At 38.5% G+C, this 13153-nt stretch overlaps 1 protein-coding gene across 4 annotated transcripts in view; it reads right to left on the minus strand.

Moving 5' to 3' along the window:
- Window positions 1-13153, minus strand: part of ADAMTS20 (ADAM metallopeptidase with thrombospondin type 1 motif 20) — a 95714-nt gene that overhangs the window by 65102 nt on the left and 17459 nt on the right. For all 4 annotated transcript variants that reach the window (XM_032200058.1, XM_032200049.1, XM_032200074.1 and 1 more), the window contains exon 4: window positions 11209-11471. In XM_032200058.1, the coding sequence (XP_032055949.1) occupies window positions 11209-11471 (263 nt within the window). The remainder of the gene's footprint in view (window positions 1-11208; window positions 11472-13153) is intronic.

Here is a 13153-nt window from a genome sequence, read left to right on the forward strand (position 1 = left end):
GCAAACAAGTTATCAAAAAAATATCTAGTTTCTATACAATAGATGTCTCAGGCATCCTTCTGTACCTTTCTACCCAAGGGTTTGGTAATGAACCTGAAGTAGCTGCCCAGCTTTAACCTAAAATGCTCCCTCGGAACAACTCACATTTACTACACACATGAAGGTCAGAATACACATGCATGATGTTTTCCAGTACTATTCTCCACTTAGAAGGCAATTATCCTACAAACGTTTTCCTAAATGTTAAAAATGCATTTTTAAAATATCCAAAGAGTTATAATTTCATACTCATTTCCAAACACTTAGATAGTACGTTGGCAAGCTTAGCATAGCAAGTACACCTATTATACACTTGAAGACCTGGAATTTATTGATAAAACAACAAAGACAGAAAAAGAGTAATGCCACTGGGACCACAATAGATATAAGCTGGTTTACACAGATGATTTGTAGAATTAATACCTAAAATATTAGAAGGCTTCAGAGAGCGACATTGAGCCAATACATTTTTGCCTCTACTTTTCATAGAGGCAGCACTGAGTTGTAAGCCTGCACTGAAAACATCCATGACACACTGCACAAAGGTTTCTTTATTCATTCATTTATTCATACTTACATAACTAACAATTATTTTTCTGTATAATATTGTCCCAGAGAGTAAAAACTGTAAGCTATTCCCATACACCAAACTAAACCATTTGGTAAGTTATTCTTCATAAAGGCAGTAAAAATCTTTATTCACTCTCAACAACTGTTTCCATATGAACCCATCCATATGGTTTCCACCATTTGGCTGAAAGCAGTTGTTGAATAACAGCTTTATCTAAATGAAAGCTGCCACCAAACACAGAAGCCCTGACCTTCCACCCCTCTGGCTTGTGCCAAGGCTGCAAGGCCACAAAAGGAGCAGGATCAAGGAACTGATGTAGCTGAAAACAGTATTTTGTTTCTTTCCTTTTTCTTCTATCACATTATATTGATCACCATGATCTCATTCCTGGTGCAGCCTCTCCAAGACAAGTGCAGATGGAGGGAACAGTACAGAAGAATAGGCTTCTTTCAAAGGTAGCCTTCATTTGAACTGGCTCAAACAGCTTGCAAAACCACAGCCTTGCTTTCGGTGAATCCTGCATACCTGAGACGAAGTAATTCTGCTAAAAGTTGGCACTGACAGAGCCCTGGCTCCCCATGACTCACACCATCCCTTTCTGTACACTGGATTGAGTACAATGTGCAGCACTGTCCTTCATGCCTTTGTTGGCACACAAGGCGGATATAGAGGACTCTATAATATCAGGGGAGGAAGCTGAGTCTTGTAATCCATGTGGAAAACATATTTCAGAGAAGCCCAGCTATCTGCCTGTTTCCTTCCATATGGACTGCATCCTTGGTTGCTAACCAGCAAGTGTCCAATTACTTTGTGGAGCATCTCTCGAGTACATGCTGAACAGTTCAATTAGGAACAGAAACATTCAGAAGACCTTTATGAAAGAACAGGTGCCTGTACAGGTAGAGCTCAGGCACTATAGATTTAAAAATAAGCATTTATACAGAGGATGTTACCTGAGTTTGAATGGAATAAACTACCATTTAACTACTACCAAAACTACCTTTGAACTACCACAAGTTATCAGCCTCAAATGTTTTTTATTCTTTTTTTTTTTTTTTTTATAGTTTGAGATCCACTTCAATAAACCTAGTGAGGATATTTCTCCGTATTTAACCTTCTTGTGAACGATCACAAACAGCCTAGCTACGTTCCCAAATGAATTGTCTCTTAAAATAACCTAACACCATTATCACATTCATCTCCTGTAACAAACATTAAGCTATCTGCCTAACCTCGCTGGACAGTTAATGGAGAAGAAGAACAGATGAACTGTCATCTAGACATGACTATCTGAAGAGGCATATTTAGATTTATGTATTTTCAAACAAAACAGTACAATAAATTATTTCATTTCTTCATCCACTTAACAATGGAGGGAGACTAGATGTCTAACTAACAGATGTATGAGATTAATTCCAGTCCAACTCTTTCAAGTTTTACTTCTCTTCAGCAAAGAAGAAACAGAAAACTGATTGATACAGCATTCCAAAATATTGTCAGAGAGGAGTCTGAGATGAGACCTGCAAGACTCTTTGGCTTATGCACTCTAGAAAGAGAAAATTGTCCTGAGGACTGACTCTCCTATCACTTAAACTGATGTAAGAGCTACTTACACCATAATCAGAGAATTTGTTACAGCACAAACCTATACAAGAACACAAAAGTGACACTGGATACACCAAAAAATACTGATACAAGATTTGTCCAGTTCTACAAGAATATATTTCAGGTAATATAGTCAAAGTGATTGAGGTCTGGATGGGGTTTAACTAGGTTCAGCTGATGAGAAACAAGATCACAAGAGCCTAAACTGGGACTATCATAATTTTCAGTGCAGCATTACCCTTTGGTTTCATAAAGGCCTCCAGTACTATGGTATGCGAGAGGAAGGCTCATTTTTAGTCCTACGTGAGAAGAAGGATTTGCGCAAGGAGTCCAAACTGGAGCTTTCTTGGAATTAAAACTTGGCATTTCTTGTTCTTGTTTCTTATTGTAGTCCATGGATCCTTCCTCAGATACAGTAACAGGTTTCTGAAAAATCTGCTCCTGTTGTATAACTCATGTTTGTTGAGGTTATCTGCTAGCAAAATCTGAAAACAACAGATGCAAAGAAACCAGCACAAAACCCAACCAGGTGCCTTCCTGTCTGCCTGTTGACACAACATCCATGTAAAACATCTGAGTAAAAGCACTTTTCAAAAGCCAATGTAAATTGTTCATACCTCAGAGAAGATGTATGAGCAGACAAGTATGAGAGAAAAGAATATCTCATTGTACACCTGAAAGGCATACATCTGCAAGGACCTTAACAACATCTGAGTTATCTACTGGCTGCCTCTGTTTAGAGCACAGGTGAGGTCTGAAATCCTGTCATTCAGATATCTGAGGCCAGCAGTTCTTGCCAGAATCTGAGGTGTACTTACACTTGTAAGGAGACACATAAGCACCTGCTAAACTTGTAATCTATCACCGCTCTCATTAACCCTATGCTAAAGCATAAGTACGGATCCTCTGTCTCATGGGTGCTTTCATGACCTCCAACCATTTAGTTGTTACTGTCACTGCTTTAGAAAGATCAAGGAGCAAGACTCTGTGCTGGTAATGAGATGCTCCTACCAGCAATGTATGGTATTTCCTGCAAGCTGGTTGAAAGCATGGTAAAAGAAAAATCCTGAGAGTTAAAAACAAACCAATCTCGAAAGATTTACCTATGGAACTATACAGGCTAAAATTATCAGCTGAGACTTGAAATGATAGATCAATGCAGAAATACCAAAGTCCTGGAATATGATATTATTTCTTGTTTTACTGTAAGAAGTACAGGGATAAGCACTCCTAGCCCCCGTATTACAGAATCACACAGAATCACAGAATCACAGAATTTTCTAGGTTGGAAGAGACCTCAAGGTCATCGAGTCCAACCTCCAACCTAACGCTAACAGCCCTCCACTAAACCATATCCCTAAGCTCTACATCTAAACGTCTTTTGAAGACTTCCAGGGATGGTGACTCCACCACTTCCCTGGGCAGCCTGTTCCAGTGCCTCACAACCCTTTCAGTAAAGAAGTTCTTCCTAACATCTAGCCTAAAACTCCCCTGGCTCAACTTTAGCCCATTCCCCCTCGTCCTGTCACCAGGCACGTGGGAGAACAGACCAACCCCCACCTCGCTACAGCCTCCCTTGAGGTACCTATAGAGAGCGATAAGGTCGCCCCTGAGCCTCCTCTTCTCCAGGCTGAACAAGCCCAGCTCCCTCAGCCGCTCCTCGTAGGACTTGCTCTCCAGGCCCCTCACCAGCTTCGTCGCCCTTCTCTGCACCCGCTCAAGCACCTCGATGTCCTTCTTGTAGCGAGGGGCCCAAAACTGAACACAGTACTCGAGGTGCGGCCTCACCAGAGCCGAGTACAGGGGGACGATCACCTCCCTAGCCCTGCTGGTCACGCTGTTCCTAATACAAGCCAGGATGCCATTGGCCTTCTTGGCCACCTGAGCACACTGCTGGCTCATATTCAGCCGACTGTCCACCATCACTCCCAGGTCCTTCTCTGCCTGACAGCTTTCCAACCATTCCTCTCCCAGCCTGTAGCTCTGCTTGGGGTTATTGCGCCCCAGGTGCAGGACCCGGCACTTGGCCTTGTTGAACTTCATGCAGTTGACCTCAGCCCATCGGTGCAGCCTATCCAGATCCTCCTGCAGAGCTTTCCTACCCTCAAGCAGATCGACACACGCACCTAACTTGGTGTCATCTGCGAACTTACTGAGGGTGCACTCGATGCCCTCGTCCAGATCATCGATGAAGATATTAAAGAGGACCGGCCCCAGCACCGAGCCCTGGGGGACGCCACTAGTGACTGGCCTCCAACTGGACTTGGCTCCATTCACCACGACTCTTTGGGCCCGGCTATCCAGCCAGTATTCTAGGGACACGTCTTTCAATGCTTTCTTATTGGAAGCATTCATAAAAAAGGATGATGAAATGGGATAGGAATTTGACAGAACACACCATTTCTTTACAATTTCCAGATCCACTTGCATTATAGCGATCTAAATCCAGGCTTCACAAAAGAGGGAGATAACAGTCAAGATAAAGGGAATTAACTTTCAAGAGATTTTTCAGACTCTTGCTATGGGCACCTACATCACTGTACAACAGCTCAGACCACACAATAAAGAAAGGAAAAAACAAAAAACAAAACAACAAAAACAAACAAACAAAAAAACACAAACAAACAAACAAAAAAACACCACAAGAATGAAGGTAGTTATCCTTCAGCGGAAGGATACAGTTTTCATTTTCAAGAAATTCCCACCAAAGACTAAAGTCAGATCATGTCATCACCTCAGCTGTGGCTGGCAGGTGACTAGAAGTGACATTGTCACAGCAGAGTTTAGTTTCTCTTGCTGTCCCTGTTGTAGCTGTCCATAACACTGGAACTGTGAATTGTTGCAAACTGTCAAGTTCAGAAAAGGGGCTAGAATATGAGCAAGTACATCTAGAGGCTGGAAAAGAAGTCATATATCTAAATAGAATTGAATTTCTTCAGATCTTTTTCCCCTGAATACTGCATCACAAGACCTCTTTTTCTCTTCTTGTCTGCTACATGCAACCATGATCGCAGGAGAACACAAACATTCATAACACTTGAAAGAAACATGATATCAGCTCTTAGCTCACATGTCTTCTGCAGGCTCCAACAATCTCTTATTTATCATTGTGGTGCTGAAAGGATGTGAGATATCCAGGACCTGGGAGATTTCTCCTTCACCTCTTCCATTGTCATATCCTGATTCTGCCATATATTTCGTAAGACCCCAGAATTGTCTGAAGTCATGAGATAAAGAAGTCATCACAGCATTTATTGCTTCACTGAGAGAGAATAAGAAAAAGCTGTGTTATTTCTGCCAGTGTTACTCCTATTCTGTTCCCTCCACCTTTCCTATCCAAAGTTGTTTTCTTTGGAGGAACCTAATACTGGTAGCAATAACTCATGCAAACTTGCACAGATATACCTACACAGCTCAGGGAAACCATTTTTTCCTGCCATTTCCTACCGTTCTCGCCAATCTACCATCCCCTGAGTTATTCAAGCAGAGGTTCCAGCAGACTCCCTGTTGTGCTCTGATGAAAACAAACAGAAAGAACACAGCCCTTTTAAAGGGTGAGTCACCCTGTCAGGAATGCCTGGGCTCTTTCCTATCTGTAACTTGGGGACTAAGACAGTTGCAAAGATATCCCCTTAATACTGCAAAAACTTGACAAATGGTAACTAAGTCATCACCAGCTGCAGTCTTTGAATGAAAACACACATCAAGGCTATAATCAGATCACATCAAACAGCACCACGTATGGCTCAGATGTCAAAGCATCCTTCCCTGTGAAATTACCTTTTCAGGTAGTTTCTTTCAGTTTACTAAAGGAATAATTACTAAACATCTAATTAACAATAACAACACTAGCTCACAATAGTAGTAAAGAGCACTAAGAGCAGTGAATCATAAAGACGGGCTTGCTTAAGTGCTGCAGAATTTCCATCTCTCTGTTACCTGATGGATCTCAAAATACAGTATTACACGATGAGGCACTACAGCATTTGGTAAAAGGCACCCTGGAGCTGGAACAGCTGTAAGGGTTGTCAGTTAAGAAAACAAAAAGTGTTTTTATAGAGAGAGATATCTGTATGTCAAGATATAGTTTGTACGGGAATGAGCTTAAGCAAGAACAAATGGCTCTGTGCTGGCTTTCTAGATTTCACTTATCTTAAGATAAAAAGCACTGAATGTTACTGCAACATTAATAGCAATACACTGGTCTGAGCGAAAAGGAAGAGTAAAATAAGTGTAGAAGCCTTTCAGCAGTAGAGAAACACACTCATCACAAGATTTTGAACTCAGAAATGTATTTTGTCATTCAGATGCCAACTCATACAAAAGTAATATGATTAACCTACAATTTATTTCAGTCCACTGCCTATTTTAAAAATAATGACTGTATGCTAGATTCAATAACATTAGCTGTTCCTAAACGCTAGCCTGCATCTGGTTATTTTCCCATGCTGTTATGGAAAGCTGAAATGTTAGCAGTTGCATGGCATGGACTGCTATGAAAGTCTAAAAACATTCTTCAAACGCATGCCGTATATATTAGGACAAAATCATTCAGCTGGTTTTTAATGAAAGGGGGCAGTATGCTGAGGCATGGATTCTTTCCACGCAGAAAATGTTTTGGGGTGTATGCTGCTGATGATATGCTGCCACTATGCTGTCAGAAGGGAGAAAAATGGTATAAACAAGGCTAAACTAGAAGCTTTTTTTTTTTTTTTTTTGCTGTTAAGAGCTCTTACTCAGTGCCTCACATTTTACATCTCAGTAAATTATAGTAGACATAAAATGTTATTAAAATGACAGTAGTATATCAATGGCAGTTTGTTTAATCTTTCAGATTTATTCAGATCAAAGAAAACAACAATAAAGAGTAAAAGCCTCCCTGCACAAAGAGATGTGCAGTCTACATTAGGAATTTGATGAAAACAGAAATACCAGGATTTAATACCATTTAATAATGGTCCTGTTTTACCATTGAATAATATGATTTTATGATTCCACAAAACCCCTGCAAGTTAAATGAGCTAAACTGATGCTGTCTCAATCCTCTCCATGAATGCGTGGCCGCCCTCCTGCCATACTGCAGCCCTGGCACTCACGGGCAGACAAGCAGCCAAGTCCACGATGGGAGCTGGCCAACAGAGCCGTACCCCAGGTGGTTTTTACATGTCACATTTTCTTTTCAGAAAGGCGAGATTACACAGGTCTTGCTGCAAGCAGACTAATAATAGACTAAGAAGTCTCCAAAATAACTATTTAAACTGTAAATTTTTTTAAAAGGGTCAGTACTAAGGTGCATGATCGAGAAAGGGATGGTGCCACAAAAGGTATTATGGAACCAGATGTGACAAGTCTCTGGTGTTTTTATAGTAAACTCCAGTGTTTTAATGAATTTTAATCAATTATCTCAATTGTTTTCTAAGATCTCACTTTACTGTTAGGAACTCTGAACTGCTGCAACCTAACTGCCTAAGACAGAGTCTTCCAGCCACAGAATCTATTAAGACAGAACCTGCTATGTTGATGCAACATTCAGAAGAACAAGAAGGAACATGGAGAGTTAAGTGAATGCAGATTTTTTTATTAATCATTTCACATTAAATAATGCCACTGTTTATTGTATTTCAATATAAAAAGTTTTGATAAAGTCCTAAGCCTTTCCATGGCAAAGCTATTCTTTGTACTTTTCAAATCCATCCTTCAACCAGTAGTAAAAAGCATTTCCAAGACAGAGTAAATACTATGAATACTCATTCCAGTTTAAATGCATTCCAGTTTCAGTTCAATGGGATTACTCACATGCTGAGAGTTAAGCCTTTTCAGGTTGAATTGGATGAGTGACAAGACACTTAAAACCCTAAAAATATTTAGCAGTATATTTTGGTTCTTATTTTCCACCCATAAAAAGAAAGAGTATTCTATAGCAGTGAGTTTACTCTTCTGGTTTTGTTGATGTTTAAAATAAGAAAAAAAAAAAAAAAAAAAAAAAAAGGAAGAAAAATGGGCCAGCATCTCAAAGGTTCTTCTGGGAGCTAGATATCTAAGTTTCATTAAAATTTAATGGGATTTATACACTTAAACTTTAGGTTTCTTTAAAATCCAAGCCAAAACTGGATATCCTTAGAAGTTTCAGAATGATAAGAGCAAAATATAATGCTTGATTCATTTGAAATGCCAGCAACCTGCCAATTTCCTGTAACAGTAGACATTGCTTGACCAGACACAAGTACCAGTTAAGTTTAATAATCAAAGCTATCTGTATAATAGTAGAAAGGATAAAGTTTAATAGTTTCATTTCTTCCCTTTGTGGGTAATGAAATAAGACTAATAAGGGTTCTATTTCAAACAGGAATAGGCAGTTCATCAAGAAAATACCCACTTGCATACTGATGAATTCTGATATAGATTACATAGCAACGAGTGGTAGTTACTTGTTTTCCTATTCTCCACATTTATTACTAGCTTATTGAAGCATAAGTATGCTGGGGCATGAGAAGGAAGAAATGATAGTGAAGACACTATCTTCATATGCATATATTGGATTTGTTTGACAAAGCAACATGTATGTGTGTAGAGGGTTAGGCCAGATGACCTTCCAGAGGTTCCTTACAACTTATATTACTCAATAATTCTACGACTGTTTGAAATGCTTAAAGAAGTAGAGGACATTAAGCTGGGATATGTACTCTTGGGGGAAAAATTAACTAGACAGTGAAGAAAGATTTTCAGAACTAGGGTCCAATTATGTATTTCCAAGAATTATTGCATTTATACATTACAATACTTATACTAAGTATTTCTACACAAAGATTTAAACAAGCTTCTGTTTCAAGATTGCCTTCAGAACTAGCAGATGTGCATGTGGACTAATAGCTGCCAAAAGATGCTAGTTATACATCTTACTGAAAACCGTAATAGATAAAGATATTAAATTCACATTAAAGGTGCCTTTTTGTTGTGTGCCATTACCTCAAAGACAGCAATAAGTTACCTAAGCCCTAGTTTTACGGTATTGACAGATGCATGCAAGAATGAAGTCACAAGATTTATAGCAAAGAACTGGTGTTGCTTCATTCATCACGTATATGTTAAATGTTACTCTTAAAAACAGTGTATATAGGCTCTCTAGAAGCAGTTATACTGTGAATACCCCATTTAGTTAGTAGAAGTCCAATTATGTGAGTGAAAAGACAGGAAACAAACATAAGGCACAGTGGTTGAATGAATGATCTCTACAGATGCAGGAACTGTGTTTGTTCTAAACAAAAATTATATCTATCATTTTATCGAACTGTAGGTTTTGTAGAAAAAACAGATTCTATTTTAAAATAATGTTTTGACTACTTCATTTTGATTTGAAGTATAACTCTGTATTAAAAAGTTTTTCTAATAATGACATCTTTGGGACTGACTGTTTCCAAATGATTTTCAAACAAATTTGTACTGTAAGCTAAAGAGGAGAAACATCTTCCAAAGGTGATTTTTTTTTTTTTGGTCAGACATGACCTTTCAGACCTTCACAGCATTACTTGTCTAAAAAAATCAAAGACTATATCAAATTATTAAAAACCTGAAATGAGATTCAGCATACATTTAATTTTCATAATTCTTATAAAACGGTCAGAGAAAATTCCATCTAACTCTTGTGTAATTATAGCAGAGTTCTGAAATTACATAAGAAGCTCTACAAAAAAAAATAAAATAATATTTAAGCATGATACAGATGTTAGCCAAACTTCAAAAACGCAGTTTTCTTTGTAAGACACAGAGACAAACTGTGCAACCACACAGGATGAAGGCAGCATTTAACAAGAGATTATAGTGCTGCTGTAGTTTCATTGTGAGGTGCACAACTGGGAGAAAACACAAATTTTACAGTCTGAAAATCCCCTTTTCCCACCCTCATAATTCTTTAAAATTATATACAGTTTTTCTGTGTAAAAATCAATGTGGCACATTAAGGCTTCTAAACTTTGATGCCTACATCGGTGTAAGAGGTGACAGCACCTCTGTCAGCTGGTCATGACGGTGAGAAGAACTTGGTTCATTTGCCTACCTACCTGTATCTAGTGTCATTTCAGATGCTTTAAGATATTTTACACCTGCAAAGAACTAGCAGGCATAACACAGGCTACACGAGACCTGCACGCCTTTGTGAAGCAGCAGCTGGGGCCAAGGTGGATATCCTATGGCATCTTAATTTGTTTTGCAGAAGTATCCAGTGCCAATTAGTTAAGCTCAGTGGAAACTACTGAGCTATTCTGTTCATCCAAAGTAGATGTCTATAACTGGTCAAGTGAAGAGCTCACTTATTTAAACCAGATACCTCCACAGAAACCTAAGTGTAGGTATCTTCATTTACAAGCTTCATTTGCAACAAAAACATGCAGCTTTCATCTACTGAAGAAGTTTAATTTATGTAAGGATACAAATCTAGAGATTTGGACACAAATTACAGAGAATATTTTAGCACAGGTTTTAATGAAAAACAGTTCAATGGATGTCATAATAAACATTTCGATTTTACAGATCATGTTGTATTGAGTTCTGAACCAATATAAGAGGTGACTTTTAGTTGAGCTCTTTCTGTGTTGAATTCTTCCTTGAACCAAATGTCAACTCAAAATCTGACCCATATTAATTTGAAGTTACTTGAAAAAGTAGGATTACTATAATCAAGCATTTTTTCACAATGCCTTTTAACCTCTGTGTCTGCTGTAATTAATCTGTATGTTTAACTCACTGAAGCTTAGCAATTCTTTTAATGTAACAGCAAATCAGGAAATGGGTCAGAGTATTTCACCTACACATTTCACTTACTGCATTAAGCTGGAAACATGCAGAATCTGAAATTTGGGCCCAATATTTTTTTACTTACGTAGTCTTTCTTTCAATATCGAATTCAGTCAAATCAGAAGAGTGGGGAGTTGCAAAAGAGAAAACACCAGAACAGAAATAACAAATTGCTGATAATTATGAACTTCAGTTTTACTTACTATTGACATCAGTGTTAATATATAGTGCTGTAAATTCTGCCCATGGTGACGAACCATTTTGGTGTCAGCTGTAACCATCACTTCTACGTATCGTGGGTAAGAAAGAAAACGTTTTTTCCGGGAATGTGGATTATTGCCACCATCCTTTAAAGATAAATTTTTAAAAGCATACTCTATACTTGGGGACTTCTGTAAAACATTTTTCTCTTCATTTAAATTGTTGAAGTCTGGATGTAGTAAAGTGCTTTCTTTCAGCTTGTTTTCTGTAAAGCAAAAAAAAGATTTAATGTAGAATGCAGTTTTTAAATTTAAAAATATGTAGATAAAACTCTGCCTAAAATAGACAAAGAAAAATTGGAATTATGAGCTTACTTCCAATGAAACCAGTGCAAGAATAAAAAAATAAATTAAACATGGAATGCTGTAATAGGAACATCAAAATAGCTATCTTGAACATTAGCATTTACTCTCTCCATATACAAATTAATTGTTGAAAGTTGGTTAAGAATTAGACAGTGGTATTATTGTTCCTGGAACACAGTGTAATCCAAACAGGCGGGCTGGAAGGAGATAAGTACTACAATCTAAGCAGTGCAAGAAAGGAAACAAATTAAAATATCAATTTTTACACACAAACCTTTAACACCAATAAAACCAACCATAGCAAGCCATAACAATGACTAGACCTGAGTCCTGAATTCAAGTCCCTGTTGACTTTTTCATTTATGTATCATTAAATTTGTATAGAGTGATTTCATTGACAGCTTTATTAATATTCATCATATTGAATCAGGGTTTAAAAGATATAGTTTGGAGGCATTTTAGTATTGCAACACTTCCCAATTATAGCATGCACTCCAGCCATCAGGGACTTCTGATGCCTGGTAAAACCCATGCATTGATCACAGTCACCTCAGCAGCAGCCCATGAAAATACTTAGCTGAGAAGCACATCTGAATTCTCACTGCTCTCAGGAACTTGAGCACCTAATGAGATACTTCAAGCCACTCAGCAGCAGTCCTCACTGTTTTTCTGGAGGCTAGATGTCCTTTTAATGAGCAGCTACTAAAGAATATGGCTCACAATATAGCCATAGGGTATAGAATATATAGAATATAGTCCCAGTAAATAACTACATCCTTCCAATGACTAAGAAGGACTACAGTACTGACTACAAAGATCCTGACTCAGTGTCATTCTCAGTTGGAGAGGATTTAAATCTATGCATTCCATATTTCAGTGGAAGAGCCCTCATCAGTAAATTTTAAGCTACTTTTGACAGGTAAACTGTCTGTCCCCATTGAAGTCAGGCACAATACAGCCAGAAAATTATAGAATCAGTAAGGCTGGAAAAGACCTCCAAGATCATCTGGTCCAACCATCGCCCTATCACCAGTGCCACCCACTAAACCATGTCCGTGAGCACCATATCCAACCTTTCCTTGAACACCCCCAGGGACAGTGACACCACCACCTCCCTGGGCAAACCATTCCGATGCCTGACTGCTCTTTCTGAGAAGAAATGTCTCCTCATTTCCAACCTGAATCTCCCCTGGCACAACTTCAGGCCATTCCCTCTTGTCCAAAATGACGCTAAAGGGACAACAGTGAGCACCTTTAAGTTTGCTGAGTAGTCACCTGAGAGTCAGTCACAAAATACAATTGCAGTAATTGCAAAAACTATTGGCACTAACAATAGAGAGGGAATTTGAAAGAAATGTGGGGGCTGGCATAGAAAAGGAACATGTCAATGAGTATCCACACATATCAGGTATTTTCAGACTGACTGAGCCTGATGCAATTAAAAAGAACTATCTGAAGTAGTCTCACATCCACATGATTTTTAGTAAAGTACAAAAGGTGTCTGAGACTCTAGAGTACTGGAGAAAGTGCAAAATATCACCCATATTTCCAATGAGAGTTTAAGACAAATTTGTGGACCAGC

The sequence above is a fragment of the Aythya fuligula genome, chromosome 1 (genome assembly GCF_009819795.1).
Source record: "Aythya fuligula isolate bAytFul2 chromosome 1, bAytFul2.pri, whole genome shotgun sequence".
Lineage (NCBI taxonomy): Eukaryota > Metazoa > Chordata > Aves > Anseriformes > Anatidae > Aythya > Aythya fuligula.